Raw genomic sequence first — 25,234 nt, forward strand, 5'->3', positions numbered from 1 at the left:
GGACTTGGGCCATCTTCTACTGATTTCCCAGGCCACATCAGAGAGCTAGATCAAAAGTGGAGCAGCCAGGACTAGAACCGGTGCCCATATGGGATGCTGGCACTGCAGGCAGTGGCTTTACCCGCTAGCCAAGCCAGGAGCTTCTTTTGGGTCTTCACGTGGGTGCAGGGGCTGAAGTACTTGGGTGATCCTCCACTGCTTTCCCAGGCTCTTTAGCAGAGAGCTGGACTGGAAGTGGATCTGCCAGTACTCGACCTGGCACCCATATGGGATGCCAGCACTGCAGGCAGTGTCTTTACCTACTGCACCACAGTGCTGACTCCATTGTCTTTAAATTTCAAAGAAATCATGCCATACTCACAAGTGAGTGTGTCCCACTGTATGCATTTTTCAATCTATTGCTATATTAGGGTAAGTTAGAGGATATCATAGAGAAAGTATAAAATATATTACTTTTTCAATGCTAAGACTATATTGAGTTAAAAAATTATTTAGAAATATTTGTTCCTGAAAAGATGGACATCTAAGATAATTTTTCATCTTAGCCATTTGCCCACAAGTTGAAACTGCTTATCTTTGGGTGGCTTTTTTGGCCAGGGGTGGAAGGTGTCAGATACTGTTAAAATTGTTTGTGATGTTAGAGTAACCTTTGTTTAATAATTAGAAATTACTCAGTATAGAATGTGAATGACAGACTTTACCACACCATATTTATAATCAGTTTATATGTGATTTTTATTTCAATGAATACTTTTTTTAAACCTAGTTCTTTATTAGTGGGTTATTAGTACTGTCTACATAGAATTATAGGCAGTTATCTTTTTTTTTTTTTTAAGATTTATTTTATTTATTTGAAAGTCAGAGTTACACATAGAGAGGAGAGGCAGAGAGATTGGTCTTCCATCTGATGGTTCACTCCCCAGTTGGCCGCAATGGCCGGAACTGCACTGATCCCCTGGAGCTTCTTCCGGGTCTCCCACACGGGTGCAGGGGCACAAGGACTTGGGCCATCTTCTACTGCTTTCCCAGGCCACAGCAGAGAGCTGGATCGGGAGAAAAGCAGCTGGGACTCGAACCGGTGCTCACATGGGATGCTGGCACTTCATGCCAGGGCTTAACCCACTGCACCACAGCGCTGGCCCCTCAGTTCTCATCTTAATACCAAATAAAATGCAGGTTGTCAGGCATTTTTTGTGTTAAAAGTGTTTATGTAGGTTTTTCTTATATATTCATGGCTTTCTTTATAAAATTTAATTTGTTAAAATCTACCCACAACAGATTATGTAAGATTAGCTCCATTATCATTGTTTTGTAGATATTATTGTAATAGGCTGTTAAGCTTTGCATAATGAACATATTCTTAAATTTCTGTCATATAGTAGTAGTCATATTTTTATATAATTTTTCTTATGGTATTTAACATTTTTAAAGTTCTTATTTTTCAAAATATACTTGGTTTATTGGGAGAACATTTAAACTATTTGTAGGATAGATAGAATAATTACTAGACTGAAATGAATCTTTTGGCCTTGGAAAAGTTACTTAGTTCTGAAAAATGCAGTTTGAAGGATGGTTTGGAAATACTAAGATGTGAATTAAGGAAATCTAGAAAATAGAAAGTAGGAAGAGCTTAGGACAGGAATCTTTGTATGGAAGTAGTTAACAGAAGGAAAGTGGAGCTAATGGCATCAGTGGATAGATTTTGAAGTATTTGGAGGCATGCCTATGTGTACATGTGTATCTGTGTTTGTGTATTTGTGACCTAACCCAATAAAGATTTGGTAGTCTCACTTGTATACCTGTGTATACCTTATACATGTTCTTCATTTGTTCCTACTGGACACTATATAGTGCTTCTGTAGTTTATATATATTAATGCTCACACATAACCTTTAATACAAATGATTCAGACCCATCTGGCCTTGTATTGCTGTTTCTGCCTTTGTTTCTGAGATTTTGCTTTTGCATTCCATGGCAGAGCCCTTTGTGTCCGTAACTGCAGACCTGTTCGCTTATTACATTGTGCTTTTCTACATTCTTTTCTTCATTATCTCAGTCTTTGCCTATGTCTTTTAATCCTAAAACATCTTTCTGTTCTAATTTAGGTGGCAAGTAGTTTTCTGAGGATAGAAACTTTTACAGTCATCAGTTATTCTATCTTTTTTCATGGTAAAGGAAACTTTTTCTTCTACAAATAGGAAACTGTAGCAATATGTCCCTCCATCTTCATTGTTGCCTTTCATTCCCAATAAACAAATATATTTTGAAAGCAATGTCAAATTGAAGATGTATGCTGTATTTAAATAGTCGAATAGATTAAGTTTGTAATGAAATTACAGTTTTAACCTAATGTAGATATTACTGTATAGGAAGTTGGAAAATGTCACCTTTTAACAGTGTTCTACTTACCATGCTTGGAAAATGTTTTGAGTGGAACTATTCCTTTGCAGTGGAAATGTATGGTGTTCAGAAACAATCCTAAATGGCAGAGGCCCTGTTTATCTTAGTTTACTGGATGGTGCAAATAATAGCAACAATACTGAAAATAGATGAAACATGAAAAAATGAAATATTTTTGATTATTAAGTTATAGAAGGGATGAACCTTAGCAACAAATAAAAGGTTCTGATGGTTCATAGTTAAGCATCTATCTTGAAATGAGGTAATTAAAAAAAATTGGCAGAATAGGCTTTTCTTAACCTTAATTTTATTTTGAAAAGACCCATAGCTAATAAAAATGATTTTACTAGTAAAATAGTAATGTATTTAAAATCTTACATTACTTGGCTTACCAAACAAATATGGTTTGTGTGGTTTTCAACTAAAGCTATTATGCTGAAGTTGACTAGAAGAGTCACTGTAGTTTTTTTAATATATTGTCCTAAATTATAGTTATTAAGTAGTGAGCATCTGGTTATTTTTATTTGCTAAGAGGAGGAATATGTGACTTTTAAAAAAATTAGTCCAGAAATTAAAATGCTTGATTAATGGAATTAATGCTGTTGTTCAGAGATGGGGACAGAATCATTGTATACTACTAATCACTCAAAATTTTGTCCTTAGTATGTGGTCAGATCTGAAGGAAATTGAATATTTGTATTTGTGTAGTCACATAGGTTTGCATTTTCTCCATTTGTCTATATTCCTTAATTTTAGGTAATTCTATTTTGTTTACTCAGCTGATTTTTCACAGGTGCCTACTATACATTTAGCATTATTTTTAGCCCTTTTTTAGGGCTTTAGGAATTAGAAACATTGGTAAAATACCATCCCTGACTTCCAGGAGTCCTTTGCATGCTTTCCTTGTTTTGCCCTAAAACTTTACCAGAACTAGATTTTGTCATGGGGCCATTTTTGTGTGAATATGTATGGAGGCCATAATTAAATTCTCTAAAACTTAGATTTGAATCTGGTTCAGCAATATTTTTATTCATGGTATCTGAGCTGAATAATTTCCATCACTGGTTAACTCCCCAGGTGCCCACAACAGCTGGGCCTGGGCCATGTTGAACCGTACCAACTCATTACAGGTCTCCCATGTTGATGGCAGGGACCCAAATACTTGAGTCATCACCTGCTGCCTCCCTGGGCCTCATTAGCGGGAAGCTGGAATCCCATGCAGAGCTGGGACTTGAACCCAGGCACCCTGATATGGGATCTGGCCATCTTAGCTGCTATGCCAAACATCCACTGCTCAAAATGAATATAACAGAGGGCCAGAATCTTTTGTATATAGTTTTAGTGGTTGCTCATGGCTTATTATTTCTGTGCTTTTTGAATAATGAAGTATATATGTTACAAGAACATTAAATGTAGGCAAGAAAACGGAAAAATATGAAATAATTTGTATAAGGCTGTAAACTCTCCTGATATTGACCAGTAGGTTGCAAGAACAGGTGCATTTGACTGTTAAATTTTTAATATGAAGTAGTCCAGTAGTGCAAATTTAGATGCTACATCTTAATCTCTAAATGTACAAGATTGTTATTTTAGAAACTATTTAAACCCACCAATCTAGACATCTTCTTGAATATTATTTATCTTAATAGAATTACAAAAGTATTTTTAGTAGGTGATTAATGAGAAGAAATTCTAAGATGTTATTGAGGAGATGGTCATTGAGACAGGTCAGCTAGAGGTGGACACACAGCCTGCCTAGTATTTGGATGGATGCTACCTGGCTGGAAGATGGAGCTGATTGGTGGATCAAAATCTCAGAGAGAAACCTTCCATTTTTAGTTTAACTGTTTATTAAAATTAAATTCCAATGAAATACTGTTACTATTGTTTGCTGAATTTTATTAAAAGTGAAGTGATGACCAGTGATTAACTACCCTACTTTTAAGATTGTTTGAAGTGATCTCTTCTATGTGAAATACATTTGGTTTGCATAGAACTTAGTAAACTTTTCTGTTACTTTAAAATATGAATTTTTAATTGTATCCCATTAAAACATGTCATAAAAATAAGTGACTTCCATTTTATGTTTACTTTCTGAATCTCATTTTTGTATTTCTTCAGGTTTATGTGAGGTTAAGACCATTCTTCAGGGAATTCCTGGAACGAATGTCTCAGATGTATGAGGTAAACATACTTTGTGAATTATGTATGTATTTTAAAATTATTCATTGTAGTACCCATATTTAGATCATGTATAATGATTACTTCTTTTCCCCTGAATTTGTAGATCATTCTTTTTACTGCTTCTAAGAAGGTGTATGCAGACAAGTTACTGAACATACTAGACCCTAAAAAGCAACTGGTCAGGTAAATTTAATTAAGAAATAGTGGAAATGTCTGTCACATTTATCTATGAAATTATTATGATTCTATTTAATTTTAATGGCCATTTTAAGTTGGCTGCATATATAGAAATTTATTGTGTTGAATGGTGAAAATAAATAAATTTTTAAACCTGAAAACTCTTGAGGAGTTCATGATAACAGCAGACAGACGCTCTTTAAAGGATACAAAGACCAAATGTATTTATTCACTGTGACATCCATATCCTCACTTCTTTCGGGATTGGAGGGAGGTGAATGTGTGTGGAATTTTTTTTAACAGTTTCATGATGCTTCATTTCCTTTTGTCTCTGAGATAATGCATGTCATAATTCCTTTTTAACATCTAGAGAAATAAAAGTTTTATCAACAGAAAGGTTCTTAAACCCCCCCCTCCCCCCAAGACTGAATTTATCTTCCATGGAAAGAAAATGTTAACATGAACCCAGTTGTCAACTATAATTGATTAAATCATTTGGGCCGTCCAGCGCTGAACTCAGCTATTTGTGCCCCTGGCCAGCAGACATATTGTGTTTCTTGGTTAGTCAGGAGTGCCTTGGGTGATTTTTAAAACATTTTGAAAATTAGTTCCATTAATTTTTTTTTCTTTCCTTTCATTTATTTTTAAAAAGTCACAACCAGGCAAATCGAGAAAAATACTGTTGTCTTCAACTCATTTTGTGGGAAGTGACAGGAGAGTTCCATTAATTTTGTCAGCTAAAGTCAGATATTAAGACTGAAGCATTCTTCCTACATCCTGAAGATGTAGGAATTTTTAACCAAGAGCTAACAGATGACACAAAAGGTTCATAAAATCTTTGATAGCTAGGCATTAATTTTTTGAATACTTTCTCCCATATTGTCTTAGTGGAAAATTCTAAATTTAAATTTCTACTATTACTAGTACTTTTATTATTGAGTAGTTGTAACTAAGCTGCCAGCACACATGAGAAATGCTGTTTCCTAGTCACAAAAGTACATTGTAGTTTATTGTTATTTTACCTAGCTTTGGTAAAAGCATGCAAATGATTTTGCGTTGATGGTTTCAGACATTCTAAAGATTTTAGTTCAACATTTCTAACCTTCCAAAGGAACAGTGGTGAGCAGTACAAGCCCCTTTCCCTTTTAGAGAGTTCATTTGAGTAGGGAACAGATCATAGTCATGCTATTACAATGTGTTATAAAATCAACACCCTCTTTTAAACTACATTTACAAAATCTACACAACTGAGAGTTTAAACTTGTTTTATTTAGTTGTTTAGAAAACCTCAAAGATGAAAAGCTTTTTGGATGGAGATTGAATTTGTTAAGAGTGCTGTTGGGATTATCTGTATTGGTGACAGAGTAGATGTGCAGAAATTCTTCTAATTTCTGAATCCTTTGAGTTAAAATGCAGATTTGTTGACATAGAGGATCTGTTCTTAGATGACTGGCATAAGAAGTTTTTTCTAAACTTTTAAGTATTTGTTTTGACCATAAGGTTATTGACTAATTAAAGGGTTTTTAGTGTAATTTAATTGAAATAACTGCAGTGTCTATTTACTTCATTGTTTCTTGTTTGAGTTTGCTACTACTAGTGAAGGGACATTAACAGTGAGTTGCATTTACTTGCTATACCTGCCTACTCTTATTTTTTTCAAAGTGGAAATGCCTTTTAACTTTCCATAGACAGGTGACGATTTGACCAATTGAAAATATTTCTTATAATAGTGGGTGAAAGAACTGTTGTACATTTTGTCTGTTTGCAAAATTCATCCTCTTTTCCACTACCACTATTTATACTTTTAAGGCTGAGTGTCTATTTATGCGTGTTGGGAGGTATTAAAAATACTTATTTTTTGACAAACTGTGACAGATTTTATGAGTAGAAAGTCATATAATTTCATACTATAGGTATGACTAGGCTATAGCTATCAGAAATTATTGGGACTAAGAAACAGGGAAGACAAACTAACAATTATTAATGTACAGAATGGGGTATTTCAGTATGAAAAAATGATTAGTAATATAAAGGGGCTAATATTTTGAGTGTAAATGGTGATTCTGTAATTACTATTGTATATGAGTATTGTAAAACCTTTAATAGCTTTTTCAAATGCTACAGCATTTTTCTCCTTATCTAAAATTGGTAAAACATCAGTCTACATTTATAATACTTAAATCTGAATTCATCATTTTTCAATCCCTGTTTTTTCAAATGATCACATACACACTCCCACAAATTAAAATAGGATTGTTTATAAAAAGTTGACAGGATGGAATGTTTTGGCCTTAGTACCTTTTCTGAAAAACTATAAGGAAAAGCTAAAAAAGAATTCTTAAAAATGCCAACACAAAAACATTCCTTTTTATATTTTCTATTCTGGCATGTACAGGGATAGGGAGGCTGTGTGTTCTACTGGTTTAGAGCAAAGGACTGGGAGCCAGGAGGATCCTGGGTTCCAATGCGGGGCTAACCACTGACTTTGTGTGTGACCTTGGGCAAGTCACTTGATCTCCTTGTGCCTCAGTCAACCATCTGGAAAATTGGTTATAAAGCAGGACCTCGCTGACAACCAGATGCTGCATCTGAGCTGAGCTTTCCTGGGTAAATAAATTACAAAAACGATTTAGATTTTTTTTTTAACCTCCTCCTTTATAATTTAACAGTTTGGGATAAACTAGTTTTTAAAGTCATAGTAATATTTGGTATACAGTTTCAGTAATTGCTGTGAATTTTATAGTAAAACTGTAGCCCAGAGCCTAGGCCCATATTTGTATTTTAATTTCTTTTCTGAAAGAAAATAATAAGGGCTAGCTAGTAAAGCCTATGATATATATATATATATGTGTATATGTTTCCATGTATGTTGTACTTTATAGAGTTTTTTTTAATTATTTTTTTTTTTTACATTTAGGCATCGGCTTTTCCGTGAACATTGTGTTTGTGTACAAGGAAACTATATAAAGGACTTAAATATCCTTGGAAGAGATCTTTCAAAAACTATAATAATTGACAACTCACCGCAAGCCTTTGCATATCAGGTAGGAATAGAGTTGCTAAATAAATTCAGATTGGAAAAAATTCAATGAAGACAAATGCTGCTAAACAGACTATGAATATGATGGGAGAACAACAGAATTTTCACTGATGGACTTCGCTGATTAGGGTGTCATCTTTTAGAATTAGAAATGCCAAATTGGTATATTCTTTGTGGAAAATTTTTCTGAATGCAACATAAATGAAGGAAAACCTGAGTAGTACATCTGAATAGGATGGAACTATAATATATCTATTGCTTAATAATTTTTCTTAACAGCTGCTAATCATAAACGTGTTGGAGTTATGATTGGTTTAACTTTTTTTTTTTTCTGGTCTGTTTAACCTTTTGAAAGATTTTTCTTAGACTATTTTGTTAACATATTTGTGCCCTCTGTTAATATTTCTTTGAAAAGCAACTACAACTAAAGATGAGCAATCTTTGTAAAATATATTTTACTTTCCGAACATGTCCATGTGATACAATTTCTGAGAGTGGCTTCATGATAAATTAGCAGAGTAGGAAAACTGAAAAATGGATTAGGGTATAGATGAGACAAGATTGGTCCTTTGTTTCAAAATGTCTGTAATAAAACTTATTTTTTTAATGTAAAGAATTGTATATGGTATTGAAATGTGTTCACTTCGGGTCTCTGCTTTTATTTGCTTGCATTTTAAAACATGTTTTTAAGAATTTTATCTTGTTTTCCTAGGTACAGTCATTTCAGTTATCCTCTATCTCAAACATGATGTTTAGCCTGAATTTAAATATAAAGAAACAAAAATGATTTACATTCTTGTTTTTAGATTTCTCTTCCGTGAAACACCATGGAATCCATTTGTTCAGTTCCTACTGTGTTTCAGGTTATGCTAGTTGTTAGGAGTAGAACAATAAATATGACATAGTCCCTGTATAAAAAAAATGATTAAATAAAAGGTGTATGCTTTCTGCTAGTGTTCTATGTAGTAACTATTTCTTGAATGAATGAATAAAGATATGGTTTAAGCTGTGATGGTCCTAAACTTGATTTAATGGAGCTCTCTTGTTTAGTTTTATGCTTACCAAGGAAAAGTGACACTGAAAACCAATTAGGCTTTGTTAACATCTGTCCCTTGCACTATTGACTTGTAAGAGACAACTCTGGAAGCGTTCCTTTTCATAAGAACTTTTAAGAATCAATAATTTTATTGTATCTTTTTTATGCTTTCCATACCAGGCAAAATATAAGTAAAAGGAACATTTAATTACTTATTTATCATTTCAGCTTTCTAATGGAATCCCTATAGAAAGCTGGTTTATGGATAAAAATGACAATGAACTTCTAAAATTGATTCCATTTCTGGAGAAGCTTGTAGAACTGGTAAGTGTATCTTACAGTTTATATTTTTATATTTTGGTTTTCTTAATTATATTAAAACAATTTAAAAATAATTTATTTAAAAGGTAGAGCCACTGAGAGAAGGAAAGACAGATCTTCCATCTGCAGCTTCATTCCCTAATGGCTATAATGGCCAGGGCTGTGCCAGGAGTCCAGAGCCTCTTCTGTGTCTCCCACATGGGTGGCAGGGGCCCAAGCACTTGAGCCATTTTCTGTTGCTTTTCCAGGCACACCAGCAGGGAGCTGAATTGGAAGTAGCGCAGTATAGCTGGGACTTGAACCGGTGCCCACATGGGTTGCCGGCATAGCAGGTGACAGCTTAACCCACTATGTCACAATGCTGGCCCTCCAACAAATCTTTTTAAATTTTTTCACTTTATGTGTAGTGAAATTTAATGATCAACTATAGTGAGGGATTGAGGCATAGTTTGAAAAGGACTATGAGTATGTTCAAACCTTATATATTATATTAAAATTATAGATATAAGTGTTTTAAAATGTGTAGATTGTTTTTAATTGACAATTACAATATGCTCTTTCAAGTCACTAAAAGGTATGTTAGAAATAACATTAAATTGATTTCACTTTGCTTTCATAATTCTCATCTAGAATTAATGCTTATGTCACTGAAACTTTATTCAGGAAATTATTTTTCTACATGCATGGATCAATTGTAAGACTAATGTAGAAAGAATAATTCAGTGGATTAACACTTTTTCCTGTCTTCTAGTTTGGCCTCTTATAGCTTAATTTTTCTTAGAAAATTAAAACTTCAGAGAAAGTTTTTTAAATCTGGAATTTAGTTCTAAGTTAACTGTGTTATCTTTATATACTCATCCTTTTTTATCTCTGAAGGATTGGTTTCAAGATGTCCTGGAGCTGCCAAAATCTTTGCACGCTCAAACCCCTTATATAATCTATGCACATTATCATGTATCTTTTATTTATTTTTTAAAGATTATTTATTTGAAAGGCAGAGCGACAGAATGAGGGAAACACACACACACACACACCTTCCATCTGCTAGTTCACTCCTCAAATGGCCACAACAGCCGGGTCAGAGCCAGGCTGAAGCCACGAATGAGGAACTCTGTCTTGGTCTCCTACACGGATGGCAGGGGCCCAAGCATTTGCTGTCTTCTACTGCCTTCCCAGATGCATTAGCTGGAAGCTGGATCATAAGCAGAGCAACTGCACTCTGATATGGGATGCCAGTGTCACAAGCCATGGCTTAACTTGCTGCACTACAATACCAGCTGCCTTCCTATCAACTTTCAATTATCCTTAGGTATAGTACCTGATACAGTGTGGATATATAGTGGTTATACTGTATTGTCTAGGGAATAATAACAAGAACAAAAAGTCTTAAGTTTTGAGTACAGAGGCAGTGTTTTCCTCCATTCCATATTTTATATCTGTGGTTGGTTGAATATACAATGTGGACCCTTTGTATACAAAGGGCTGATTGTATTTGGAAAAGAAAGTCATACAATAAAATAGTGGTCTACTTTTTCTGCAAATTAAGAATGTTTATGATGTTATGAGGATTGTAGTTTTGAAATTTTGCAGCTTAAAAATTTTTTTTTTCTCCACACAGAATGAAGATGTCCGACCTCACATCAGAGACAGATTTCGCTTGCATGATTTGCTGCCCCCAGATTAAGTACAGAGACTTGTCAAATCACTGAAGGGGGAGAGAATGCAGGACCCTTTTGGACTAAGACAAAAACATTGCCATTACTGTTGAAATTTTGCATTTTTGTACCCCGTCTTGCTTTTTCTTATCTTTGGTGCCCAATAATAATCAAGGGTTACAGAAAGAGACTTTATCTATATCAGATTGAATACATACAGTAGGTAGGCTAAAACAGAAGAGTCTTTAGAACTAGTGCAACTCCAGTGAAATTTTTTTATGTACAGGACATCTGCAGTTTATAAAGAATTCTGTTTCTGCCACCAGCAGTTTGACCTGTAGTCACACAGGATTTTATGATAATAACAGAGATGAAAATGGACTTTTATTTTCTCTCTGTTTGGTGCTCTAAGTGGGTTTGTAGCCACTTTTCTGTTACTTTATGATTCTCATTTCAACAGGAATGGCCAGTAAAAGTTGTTTTATTTTTCCTGTTAAGGTTTATAACCTTTTTACATTGTTGACCTGTATTAGATTAGAATTTCATTATGCATTCCTTTTAGTTGAGGCGCTTCATAGTTTTCTGGAATAGTCAAGTCAGTTTTTAGTTTTTTATTATACATTTGAATGGCCGTTTTCCTGCTTTGTCTGCCTGCACATTGTACATTTGTTTAAAAATATTCTCTACTTTTAGTCCATGTAAGTTTCATTTAGAAAGACATGCATTTATATTTTGTTTCTGTAATATTCTACTGTCGGTGAAATCTTTTCAAAAATCAAGAGACTGGGTAGAAAAGAATATACAAATGACTAATATTCAAAAGATTTAAACCATTGTGATGGCGTGTATTCCCAAATGGTAATATCTTGGCAATGGCACACAGATTTAATGGATAAAGGTATACCTCAGACTTCACTGTGTTCACCAATCTTTGAGGAGAATGAGTTTGGTCACCTGTTGGGCTTGATTTAGTTACTGCTGCCTTTGGTTTTCTCCAGGAATGAAGTATTCAGCACAGTGACTCAGTATTTTTAGTTCTTTTGCATGGGCTGGTAGTACCTCTGTTATGCTCTCGGTTACAATCAGTTTTAAAACTCTGTGTAACAGTCTTGGTACCTAACAGTAGCTATGCATAATCCTGTGGCACAGTACACTCCCAAGCCACCAGTGCAGTTAATATGCTCTCATAGTGGTTTTCTATGCTATATGAAAATAGTCATCAAGCCTTGGTTCTCTAATGCAGCTACCACAAGAGGTTGATATTTTTATAGTGGTGTGTAATCTCCTTTTCGGGAGGCTTTTTATGGAAGGTAGAATTTGTAAAAGTTAGTATGCTTTGCCTCTCAACTGCATTGACATGCCACAGGCTCAGACTGTTTTTATGTAAAGGATGTCAAAGAACGGCACTTTTTCTAAAGAGAAGTTTGATATTTTGTATGCTTGTTAAGAAAGTACAGTATTGGAAATTAAAGGTGGACAACTGATAATTGAGGAGTATGTCAATTAATTTTTTATGTATATTACCTGTTTACTTGTACAACTTATTGTACAAATTACATGCAGCTTCATTTTCAAATGAATCCTTAAAATAAGGAAATCTTTTTAGGAAACATTTAATTTTTTGTATTTTTGATTTTAAAGGCATGAGTTATGTCAGTTTTCAGTGTATTAATGAAGATTTTAACTTTTCATCAGGTTAAGTGTTTTCTTACTATATTATCTGTTGTGTATGTAGTTAGCATATTGTGTCACTGAACTGTTTAAAAATCTAGCATGTAGAGCAAGCCTGTTTTGTGGAAAATCCTTATCATTAAAAAATAATCATGGCAGATTTTCTGCAAAAAAAGCAAAAGCATTTGCAATTCAGAATACTGATTTTTTTTTTTTTAATTTAAAGAAAGGTATTTTGCTTGCAGGAAAAAGTACTACGGATTCATTTTAATGAGAATCTTTGAAATGTATTTATCTTTAGGGCATCTGGGCATCTTTATGCTGTTTGTCTTCTGTCTTTCTTGAAATAAAATGTACATACGTTACCTTTACATATGCTCTTGCTCAAAATTGTGAACCTAGTTACATTTCTCCTTGCTCCCTTCATTTTTATGCTCAAGCAGCAAAACCTATACAAGATTTGAACCTTCAGCATGCATCCTAATTGCTGAAAGTTTTCCTTATTAAGTAAATATAGTCTCAAAGGGCTTTCCCATATCTTGAAGGGAATTAAAAGTACCTGTACCATTGTGCCTGTGGGCACAGTTTTATGTAATAACTTAAAAAAAAATTTAATCATCTTCTATTATGGTAAGGTAGTTTTCAGTCCCGTGCTAGAGTTCCTTTAAGTCAACCGAAAAAATGAATCAAGCATATAACAAGTTTCCATAAAGAAATTAAGGGAATTTTATATGGCCTGAAAAAATTTATTGAGAGCAAATTAATATATATATATTTTCATTACTTTATTTGGATTTTAAATTTGTTAATACAAAAGTTAAAATAAATTAATAAAGAGACAATTTAGCCAGCTTCCTTCTACTTTAATGTTTTATCTTCCTATTATCCCTTCTTTGTGTGGTGGTAGATGTTAAACACTTCCATTTAGTTGACTGGAGGTGTGTATTTTTTGAATTGAGATATGCCCAGTCCCTTCAGCTCATACAGGAAACACAAACTCAAAAAACTGACTATGGTAAATGCAGGAGAGATGGATACCTCATGTGACCTGCATACACATAACAGCTCTGAAGTACATATTAAAATTGTGCTATTTCCAGTGATAAAATGTCTGACTTTTAAAGCATTCTTTTAAATATTTGTATCATTATTAGAGAAGATGTTTTATAAAGTTGCTTTTGAATTTCATGTAATATATGTAGCCCTAATCAGATTTATATCACCATATTTCTCCTTGGGTCCTATGAGGGGAATTGGTGACAATTCATAACCATAAATTGTTTTATATTAGCTAGTATGTATATTTATTTACCTGATGGCTTTATCTGTTTCCCAAAAATTTGTTTGGGATTTGTTGAAAGCATTGTGTAACTTCTATAAATGGCTATTTTCTTGTAACTGTCAGTGAAATGGATGTGTACATTGTTTTTTTATATTTCTCTGGTGTTTTTTTTTTTTTTTTTAATTTTGTTTTTGTTTTCTGAGGGTTAACAGAGTGGCTTTCTTAAGAAATTATTTGGCCAATGCCTTTTTCAGCTAGATATCACTTCACTTTCATTCAGCCTCCTAAAGAAGTTCATTTCTCAGTGTTTTGTTCAGTCAACTTGCCTGAAAAATAGACTTCATCTCATCAATGAAGAAAGCATTTCATTATTTCTACAAATCTTTCCAGCGAGCACAGAATTCTTCATAAGGACCAGATCTCTTCTACGTCTGTGTCAATCACATAAAGCTGAAATGTAAAGGACACTGAAGCCTTTATTTAATTGTACTAATATGATGGTGTTATATAATACATCATTAGCTAGTTAAGGTTTCCTGATCTGACTTCTAAGTTGTCTTCCTAGGTATTTATTTGTTATACTTTTAATCTTGTGTATCTAAATTAACTTAGATAATAGTTACCCACCGAATAACTATGCCAAGCAACTAGGAAAGAATGTTTATTTTATTTCCCCTTATAGGGGAAGAGTGGACTGGGAACAAAAATGTATGGGCCAAAAGGCCTTAGGTTGTCATTCATTCACTTTCTTATTCCTCTCATGAGCTATATATGAGTATAATATTTTTTCAGTGCTGATATGCTTATGTCATTACCTTACATGTCTTCCCCTGATTTAAAAGCCTGCTAGGAACTTGTGTAATACATTTAAAGAAAGAACCACAAAACTCAGTGTCTTATATTTAAATGCTAATTAAATTATTATTGAAATCCAAGTTTCACTAACAGGGATACATTTTTATAAAATGTTTCTCTGTATCTTAAATTGCCCAGAGGCAAGAGGTCTGGGGGTATAACATGTTTTGAGATCTTTTTTAAAAAAGAGATAAGAGAGCAAGTTTATACTAGTTGATGGGTTTGATGTTAGTATTTTAAGATCTGTTCCCAAACCTGACTTGATTAGGATTACTCAAAGGAGCTTTTAAAACAAGATTCCTGAAGCTTACCCCTGGGAAATGATGTCTAAAATGGAGCCGGAGAGTTCTGTATTGTTTTCCAGTGTTCTAATAGCCAGGTTTGCAAAAGCCCTGTTCAAATAACATGACAGTGGTTTAAAAGTAGGCAACAAAATAAAAGCTTACTAGACTTCTCTTTATGGTAGAGAGTTTTTTAATTTAAACTGGGACCAGATTTCACAAAACTTATTGAAGATACATGGAGGAATAATAAAGAAGATTGAGGCCACTGCTCATTACCATTTTTGTTTTTCATACTTTTTTTTTTTTTAAAGAGTTTGCATTTCTAGGACTTGGAATAGTTGATCTTAAACACAGCTAAAGGACATGTCCCTGAATGAGAACATTATATATATTAACTGTAAAATATTTCACTATTTTTTTATTTTATAAATCTTTGTAGAAATAAGCAATGAAATACTACTTTCATCTTTTGAAATGGGATTTTTCAAGGCAGCGTCCTTTTGGCATTAAGGTAGGGGGAGTTAATATTCTCTGCCTGTTTCCACAAGAATCAATATAAAGTCACGGACATTTAAAAAAAATCTCAATTTAATTTTTACTTATTTACTATGCAGTGTAGCCGTGAACAAGTAATGTAGATTTAGTTTTCTCATCTTCAAATGCCCTGATCACCCTACCTCACAGGGTTGTTGTGGGGATAAATAAAACTTTTATGGAAGCACTTTTCTTTGATGATATTTTATCAGCCATAAGAAACAATATAATTTATAACAACTTAAATTTGTACAGTGTTTTTGTTTACAAGTACAGTTTTTTTCAAACTACTTTTCCTGTTGATGGTGATCTTCAGGACAAACCTATAAAGGAATGCAGAAGGAGCTGCAGATTAAGGAAAACAGATAAGCTGAGGTTTAGGGCTGTGACCATGCAACTATTCTGGGAGACTTGAATTCAGCCATCTCTGTAACATAGTATATCCTAGTGCTTTGGCAGTCTTATATGGTTATGTTACACAAAGTTTGCTCAAGTTCGTAAATCAGTTCAGCTAACAGAATGTTCTTGTAACATGTAAGGTATATAGAAAATTACAAACTAGGCTTACTAATTGGATTTTAAACTATTTTAAAACTAGAAGGAAAAAAAAACTAAAGGAAATTCCAACTTTAAGTGTACTTTTATTAGATAAGGAAGTAGATCTAGAAAAATGTCTCTCTGGGCCTCTAAGTAACCGTTACGCAACGTGATGCTTTTAGAATTGAACACATTCTTTTTGAACTACTGTGAGCAGCTGTGAAATACAATACTTGAGGAGGGGCAACCACTTAGGGTGTGGCATCCCATGTCACAGAGCCAGTTTGAGTATAGTTGCTCCACTTCCAATCCAGCTCCCTGCTAACGTGCCTGGGAAAACAGCTGAAGGTGGCCAAAGTAGCTGCACCCTACTACCTTCTAGGGAGACCTACATTGAGTTCCAGGCTCCTGACTTCAGTCTGGCACAGCGTGGCTGCTGTGGCCACAAGGGAGTGAACCAGTGGAAGGATCTGTTGCTCTTTTCAAATCTTAAAAACACACACACTTAAGAGGCCAGCTTGAATAAAATAAAAAATAGTGGTCGGGGCCGGCGCCGCGGCTCACTCGGCTAATCCTCCGCCTAGCGGCGCCAGCACACCGGGTTCTAGTCCCGGGCGGGATGCCGGATTCTGTCCCGGTTACCCCTCTTCCAGGCCAGCTCTCTGCTGTGGCCAGGGAGTGCAGGTGCTTGGGCCCTGCACCCCATGGGAGACCAGGAAAAGCACCTGGCTCCTGGCTCCTGCCATCGGATCAGTGCGGTGCACCGGTCACAGCGCGCCGGCCGCGCCGGCCATTGGAGGGTGAACCAACGGCAAAGGAAGACCTTTCTCTCTGTCTCTCTCTCTCACTGTCCACTCTGCCTGTCAAAAAAAAAAAAAAAAAATAGTGGTTGGTTTTGAAAAGTACACGGAAAATGGCAAGAACCAGATTATAGTGACTTAAAATGAGAATTTAATACTTAGCGTATGGACTAACAAGCTCATTTAACAATAAAATAGCACTTTGTTCACACCCTAGTTCTGTAATGATACTTGTTAACTTTTCCTTAGGTTCCAAAGAAATGTGATACACAGGTTTAAGAGTCTCCCAGCAGTCTTAGAAATAAATGCATTTGAGATGAATAGTTATCAAGGGAGAATGGGTAATGAAAGTAGCACAAAGTTCAGAGTCAAAAGGCAATAGACAAAGCAGTTTCTGAATCTTAATTTGTTAAAATAGCTGATCAAATGAAACAGTAAAGCTGTAAAGCAACATGTAAGTTACTTACCAGAATGCCAGTGTTAAAACAGGTAGTGCTCTGTAGCAGGGTTTGTAAGATGAGAACTAGACAGGGTTGGGCAATGTCTGCAGCCAAGAGGCAGGGTGTGAAGTGCAGGGTCAGGATACTGTCACATGGCAGATGACAGGTCCCCCCCCCCCCCACCAGACAGATGGGCAGTTGGATGCATTTAAAGAAATGGCGACTGGTAAGTGATCCTGAAGAGGACTGTTAAGAGTATGTTAAGAAATGGGTGGTGAGGAAATTGAGGAGTGAGTATTGAATGGCTTAAGAAGCCTGGTGAGCAGTGGTACCAGGCTCAACTGAAGGACTAGCCAAGTTAAGAACTTCCTAGAGTACTGGAAGAACCAAATGAACTGGAGCTTTTAGTGGCTACCAAGTAATAAGCTTTAATATTTATTGTGTTTGATGTTTGACTATTTGTTAAAGATAGCTAGTCCTATGGGTAGCCTTCCTAATGACAGCAAAATAGCATTTTAAAAAAATAGCACTACTTTACAGTGTTAGGCATCAAGCCAGGCTCTGAATGGAAGAAGGAAGCAAAAGCAATACTGCCCTCAAGCTTATAATCTAGCAGTGCTGTCAGATGCGATTATTTTTAGGAAAGGGGCCATGAAGAATGGCTTTGAGTGCTCATAACAATTACTGAAGCAGGGATACTTGGAATATTTGCTGAAAGACAAGTCTTGATGGGGAGAGAAGATTCAAGCAGGACAGTAAATGACCAAATTTGTCTTTTTTTTTTTTGACAGGCAGAGTTAGAAAGTTCTTCCTTCCGTTGGTTCACCCCCCAAATGACTGCTACTGCCGGCGTGCTGTGCCATTCTGAAGCCAGGAGCCAGGTGCTTCCTCCTGGTCTCCCATGTGAGTGCAGGGCCCAAGCACTTGGGCCATCCTCCACTGCCTTCCCAGGCCACAGCAGAGAGCTGGACTGGAAGAGGAGCAATTGGGACAGAATCTGGTGCCCCAACCGGGACTAGAACCCAGGTGCTGGTGCCGCAGGAGGAGGATTAGCCAAGTAAGCCACAGCACCGGAACCAAATTTGTCTTTTTTTTTTTTCCATTTATTTTCCATGAGCCTTATGAAGAGTCTTTATGCCTAGATTTAAAACTTTTGCACCAAAATAAACATCTAATGCCATTTTTCTGAAGTGGCCTCAGAATAAAAGGGTGGCTGAGAAACCAGTTAGAAATTTTATAATTCCCCTTACAAAGTATTCCCTTTCTCCAAGACAGCAAGTGGCTAATGTATTGGATGCTGGCCTAACAATGGGTAGTCTGACGTCAAGAGACTGGTTATGGTTCTGAGGATAGTATGGCCTGTCTGGGTTTCTGAGTGTTTAGTAACCAGGCACATTTTAGGCATTCCCTAAAACAGGCATGTTTTCTCCATTTGCCAGACAGGATTGAAAAAGCACTTCAAGATTTTATGTTACCCTATAAAAGTAAGTATGAAAAAAATGTATAGAGTTGGAAACATGATGTCATTTAGGATCTTGCAAGATTCTTGAGGTTTCCTTTGTTTTGGTTTAAAATGGAAAAAAGTCATTCAATTAGCTTTTTCTTCATCAATTCTTCTTAAAAATCTGTAACTCACATATTCTAAGGACTAAATGAAGTCCTTAACACACAGTTCTAGTTCTGAACACTTGATTCCCTTCCTCATTTGAAAGCAGCAGTATGAATGAGATCAATTTCTGCTTTGAACAGCTATTTAGGGGCTGGCACTGGGGCATAATAGGTTAAGCCTCTGCCTGCAGCACTGGCATCCCATATGGACATCCCAGCTACTTCTCGGCTAATGGCCTGGGAAGCAGTAGACAACCGCCCAAGTGCTTGGGCCCCTGCACCCATGTGGGAGAATGGGAAGAAGCTCCAGGCTTCTGATCAGCCCAGCTCTGACCAGTGCGGCTTGGGGAGTGAGCCAAGTGAACTAGCAGATTGAAGATCTGTGTCTCTGCTTCTCCCTCTCTTGTCTGTAACTCTGCCTCTCGAATAAATAAATCTTAAAAAAGAAAACCTACTTAATGTTGTATACATAGGTTCGGGTCTCAGCTGCTCCACTTCCAGTCCAGCTCCCTGCTAATGTGCCTGGGAAAGCAGTGGGAGATAGCCCATGTGCTTGGGCCCCTACACCCACGAGACCCGGAAGTAGCTCCTTGCACCTGGCTTCAGCCTGGCACAGCCCCAGCCATTGCGGTCATTTGGGGAGTCAACCAATAGATGGAAGATATCGCTCACTCTCTCACCTTCTCTATTTCTATCTTTCAAATAAATAAATGAATCTTAAAAAAAAAAATACATGAATGAAGCTACATTTCAAAGTTTAGGTAAGTCCAGAAAACTAGTTCATTGCATCAGAACTGATGGTCTTATGGCAAGTGGTTCACACTAATTTTTAAGCCAGATTTTCCTTAGGAAAGTAAATCATAATCAGATGCCTGCTTGGTAAGAGTAGAACAAAGGTGTCTGCTGAAAGTGAATGTTGTGGGCCGGCACTATGGTGTAGCAGGTTACAACTGTGGCCTGCAGCACTGGCATCCCACATGGGTGCCAGTTTGAGTCCCAGCCACTCTTCTTCCGATCCAGCTCCCTGCTATTGCACCTGGGAAAGCACTGGAAAATGGCCCACTGGGGAGACCCAAAAGAAACTCCCCTAGGCTCCTAGCTTCAGCCTGGTCCAGCCCTAGCTGTTGTAGCCATTTGGGGAGTGAACCAGGGGATGAAATCTCTCTCCATCTAACTCTGCATTTCAAATAAATAAACCTTAAAAAAAAAAAAAAAAGTGAATGCTAATGCCTAGTATCACATCAACAGAATGTCTTTATCTCTAAATATCTGCTAAAAGTCTACAGGTTAGCTTACCTTTTTAACTGGAAACTGTCAAAACTTTGTTGTTTTGGCTTTACCTTGCCTGGATTTCACCATCTTTCTATTACTGTTTTTTTTAAAGATACGTTGTCTTAAAGCATCTTCAGCCAAGTCAATACAAATAACAACATCTCACTTCAGAAACAGAGATGTATAACCCTGCTTTCCTGAGACTCTGCTTTGGGGTAGTTGATTGGATCTGGCATCTACTTAGCCACTAATTTACTATCTCCTAGTTCACATCACTGCTACTATGCTGTGGCTCTATTAATAATTTTTTTTTTTTTTAAACTTGCCTCTTTAAGACCCAGAATCCAGCTAATGTTTTGGGACTATCTTTCATGAAGACAAACAATGACCTGCTAGGCAGGTTTTTCTTGGAGGGGTGGTGGTGGGGAAGCCCAGCTCTGCACAGAAATGTATCCATTCAATAGTAAGTACAAGTGCCTATGAGGTGCCAACCACAGACTTCCGTGCAGCACAGCATTACCTTCTCAATACTTGACGGTAATCACATCGTGTTAGGATGTATGTACTGAGAAGATCCTAGGGTACCTCCAGATATTTAAAGAAAAACTGGAAAAATAGACCTCACAGAAGGCAGGAGGAAGTAAAGTATCTTCGAAAATCACTTCAGCAGTAGTTTGTGGCCCTCCCTTCAGAATGCCATCATCACCCACTAACTCCCATGCTCTAGGAGTTTCAAGTTCCAAATCCTAAAAGCCTGGGGAGAAAAATCTTTCAGTTATTTATTACTTCATAATGATTCATTCCAAAACCTCAATGCTTAAAAGGACTTTTCTCAATGATCTGTAGGTTGCTGGGGTCAGCTGGGCAACTCTAGCTTGGGGTCTTCTTTGGTTGCGTTCATACGGTAACTAGGGATATGGAATCACCTGAAGGCTCAACTAGGATGGATTCCCAAGATTGCTACTTTATTCCAACAAGTGACATCTCAGCTGGGATAGCTGGAATAGACGGGCTGGTTGCATTTTCTCTTTATACAGGCTCTTTATGTGATCTAAGGGGGGTAAGAATGCTTAAATGGCAGGGGTTTCCACCAGAGTGAGTATTCCAAAAGGTACCACTGGAAGCTGCAAGTCTTGTTGCAAGCTGCAGGTCTAGGCTTGGGGATCACTTCTACCTGATTTTAGTCAAAAAAAAAAAAAAATAGCCCAGAGGCAAAGGGAGGAGACTACAAAAGGGCTTGAGAACTGTTTACTGGGGGCCAATGCTGGAGATTGATGATTCCACAGGGTTATGTATATCCCTTCTAGGGGTAGATTCATATTTTATAAGGTTTAAGCATATAGTTTAGAGGGCTTTCTTGAAGAATAAAAGGAGTCCGTGCAAACAGGAGCCCTAAAGTTAAATCATCATTAGCTTCATAGTTAATCTGTTTCAGACTCCTTCCCCAAGTGGGCTATGGTAAAGCAACAGCTATGGCTTTGGGAAGCCTACCTACTCTTTTACACTAGGGCAATTTTCAGAAAAGGAGGAATCAGTGTGAGCATTCCTTATCTTAGCAGAAGTGTCCAGTATTCAGTTCAGTAAAATACAGTCATTTTAATGACTGGTACCAGGTCTCCTGACCTCGTTAGTGAATTTTTAAAAATTTTTTTATTTTTTTTATTTATGAGAGAGAGAGAGAGAGAGAAAGGTCTTTTTCCATTGGTTCATGCCCTAAATGGCCACTACAGCCGAAACTACACCAATCTGAAGCCAGGAGCCAGGTGCTTCTCCTGGTCTCCCATGTGGGTGCAGGAGCCCAAGCACTTGGGCCATCCTCCACTGCACTCCCTGGCCACAGCAGAGAGCTGGACTGGAAAAGGAGCAACCGGGACTAGAACCCAGAGACCATATGGGATGCAGGCGCCGCAGGCAGAGGATTAACCAAGTGAGCCACAGCGCCGGCCCGGATAGTAAATTTTTAAAAAATATTTTGTATCTTTCCAATTCTACCATGTTGTGTCTTTTGTTTAAAAAAACAAAACAAAACAAAACAATTTACAAATAACAATACTGTGGGCCTGCGCCGTGGCTCAATAGGCTAATCCTCTGCCTATGGCGCCGGCACACGGGGTTCTAGTGCCAGTCAGGGCACCAGATTCTGTCCCGGTTGCCCCTCTTCCAGGCCAGCTCTCTGCTGTGGCCGGGGAAGGCAGTGGAGGATGGCCCAAGTCCTTGGGCCCTGCATCTGCAAGGGAGACCAGGAGGAAGCACCTGGCTCCTGGCTTCAGATTGGCACAGCACGCCGGCAGTAGCAGCCATTTGGGGGGTGAACCAATGGAAGGAAGACCTTTCTCTCTCTCTCTCTCTCTCTAACTCTACCTGTCAAATAAATAAAAATGTTAAAAAAAATTACTATCCTTGGGGCTGGCACTGTGGCATAGTGAGTAAGGCTTCCACCTGCAGTGCCAGCATCCCATATAGGTGCCGGTTCACGTCCTGGCTGCTCCACTTCCAATCCAGCTCCCTGCTGTGGCCTGGGAAAGCGGAAGATGGCCCAAATCCTTGGGCCCCTGCACCTCCAGGGGAGACCTGGAGGAAGCTCCTGGCTCCTGGCTTTGGGTTGGCTCAGGTGCGGCCATTGCGGCCAGTTGAGGAGTGAACCAGCAGATGGAAGACCTCTCTCTCTCTCTCTCTCTGCCTCTCCTTCTTTCTGTGTAACTAACTTTCAAATAAATAAATCTTTAAAAAAAAATTTACTATCCTCCCTACACCTTTTTCCTCTGGCTGGTCCTTATATGGCAATGGCCTTTAAGGTTTTTGTTCCTTCTCTGGCATCTTCAGAAGACCTCTGCTTTCATGCAGCAACATAATCAGTGATTCTTAATTCTTCATCTGCAGTCCAGATATCTCTAGCTCCAAAGTGTATCAGGTATTTCCATTTGGATATCCCACTGGAATTGTCAACATCTGTGTAGCCAAACCCAACTTATCCTGTGTTCCATATGATGATAGGCACCATTCGGCCATTTTCAGAGACATATACTAAATATTGATTATGTGTCAGGCAGAACGCATGTGCCATATGTGCTATCCAGAACACAGACAAGGACCCTCTAGACATTAAACAAGATCCTTACAGGCTGTGATAAATACAGTGAGAAAAAGAGAGTGATGAGACAGTAACTGGGGATATCTTGCTGGAGATCAGGGAAGAGCTTTATGCAAAGATAACATTCAAGCTTTGATGAGAGGGAGGAACAGATGTTAATCATGCAAAGTGTGGAAGGAGTACTGCAGGCAGAAGGAACAGGAAGTATAATCTGCCCAAACAGGGAAAAGCTTAGTAGCTTTTGGAGGGCAATGAAGTTAGAGAGAGAGAGAGAAAGTTATGAGGGCCCTGCAGGCCATGGTAAGGAGTCAAAATTTAATGGCTTCTATTGGCCGCCACCATGGCTCAATAGGCTAATCCTCTGCCTGCAGCGCCAGCACAGTTGGGTCTGGATTCTGTCCCAGTTGCTCCTCTTCCAGTCCAGCTCTTTGCTGTGGCCCGGGAGTGCAGTGGAGGATGGCCCAAGTAATTGGGCCCTGCACCCGCATGGGAGACCACTGGCTATGGATCAGCTGCGGTTCGCCGACCACAGCGGCCATTGATGGGTGAACCAACTGAAAAGGAAGACCTTTCTCTCTGTCTCTCTCTCACTGTCCACTCTGCCTGTCAAAAAAAAAAAAAAAAAAAAGGGCTTCTATTTAATTGCAACTGGCGGTTACATGTGCCATGATCTTTACATTTTTATTACCTTTAAAAATTATTTATCTGAGTGATCTTTACATTTTTATTACCTTTAAAAATTATTTATCTGAGATGCATAAAAGTTAGAGACAGAACTATTTGCTGTCAACCTTCAAATGCACCAGTTGTCGGGCTTGGACTTTGGCTGGGTAAGGGTTGCTGAAGCTGGAATCCAGGAATAAAATCCAGGTCTCCTACATGGGTGGCAGGAACTCAATCACTTGACCTGTTACCACCATCTTCCAGGGTGTGCTTTAGCAGGAATCTGAAATCAGGAGCCTAGGCACTCCAACATGGGATATAGGAGACTTAATAGGTTTCTTAACTGCTAGGCTGAATGCCAGCTTCTGATTTGCATGTTTATATAAACTGCCTAGTATGGAGTAAACAGATTGTGGAGGGGGAAAATGGAATAAGACAGATCAATTGCAAAGTTATAGAACAGTGTAGTCTGGATTAAGATGGGAGCAGAAGACCAGGAAAGAACTCAGTGGCTTCAAGATTAATACAGAAAACCACAGAATTTGATGACACTGAATTTAGGGGTGGGAGAAGGGCAGAAATCAAGGATAGCTTTGACTTAAGCAACCAGAATACTGTGATTACCACTCATTCAAGCTCCAAAGGGATCATCTTTTCCATTTCCCTTCGTCTCCTCCTCCATATCCAGTTACTATAATAGTCAGGGTTCGAGAAGCAGATAAATAGAACATAAAAAAGATTAATTTTAAAGAAAGTGCTTACACAACTGGGGAACTTGCCAGGTCCAGAATCTGCATGGTAGGCAAGTAGCTGTAGATCCCAGGAAGATTTGATAGCGCAGTTGAGGCAGAATTCCTTCTTCCTGAAAGGCTTGTCTTAATTTGGCCTGGCTGGATGAGGCCCATCCACATTATGGAAGTTAATCTGCTTTACTCAAATCTATGGATTCAAATGTCAATCATATTTAAATATATTCACAACCACAACTGGACTGTTGGACCAAAAACTGGGGAACATGTGTACCACTGCTTAGCCTAGTTGTTATACAGAATTAACCAGCACAGTTATTAAATTTTATTGATTCTGACTTAGGTATAGATTGGTTTCTTTCTCTCCATTACCATCACTTCAAGGTATTTTTGTGGTGTTCTCATTTAATTCATTCATCCCTAAAACATGTATCAGGCACTATGCTATATGTTGGAGATACAATTCTTAGACCAGGCCCTTAGGGACTTACATTCCTGCCTTTCTCTGCCTTCTGTCTTGCTGCCTTCCAATCTATTCTTTATAAATAGAAGCCTGTAGGTCATTGCCCGTCTTGTAGAATATCTCTTGATAGACCATCCTTATAAAATGTTTATTTGTAGGCTCTAAAAAAATA

The 25,234-nt window shown here is 37.5% G+C and overlaps 1 protein-coding gene and 1 long non-coding RNA gene across 13 annotated transcripts in view; one reads left to right on the forward strand and one right to left on the reverse strand.

Annotated features, from left to right (window-relative positions):
- CTDSPL2 (CTD small phosphatase like 2) overlaps positions 1-15,626 on the forward strand; it is a 103,616-nt gene extending 87,990 nt beyond the window's left edge. For all 12 annotated transcript variants that reach the window (XM_070054117.1, XM_051822431.2, XM_070054114.1 and 9 more), the window contains 5 exons: positions 4,522-4,584; positions 4,688-4,767; positions 7,679-7,805; positions 9,066-9,161; positions 10,777-15,626. In XM_070054117.1, the coding sequence (XP_069910218.1) occupies positions 4,522-4,584; positions 4,688-4,767; positions 7,679-7,805; positions 9,066-9,161; positions 10,777-10,842 (432 nt within the window). In that variant the 3' untranslated portion in view covers positions 10,843-15,626. The remainder of the gene's footprint in view (positions 1-4,521; positions 4,585-4,687; positions 4,768-7,678; positions 7,806-9,065; positions 9,162-10,776) is intronic.
- Positions 15,627-22,785: 7,159 nt separating this feature from the next.
- Positions 22,786-24,037, reverse strand: LOC138844676 (uncharacterized). The gene is made up of 2 exons (XR_011380889.1): positions 23,919-24,037; positions 22,786-23,875 (listed from the first exon to the last, which is right to left on the reverse strand). It is a non-coding gene; the product is annotated as an uncharacterized lncRNA (long non-coding RNA).
- Positions 24,038-25,234: the final 1,197 nt, after the last annotated feature.

This window comes from Oryctolagus cuniculus, chromosome 12 (genome assembly GCF_964237555.1).
Source record: "Oryctolagus cuniculus chromosome 12, mOryCun1.1, whole genome shotgun sequence".
In the NCBI taxonomy this organism is placed as follows: Eukaryota; Metazoa; Chordata; class Mammalia; order Lagomorpha; family Leporidae; genus Oryctolagus; species Oryctolagus cuniculus.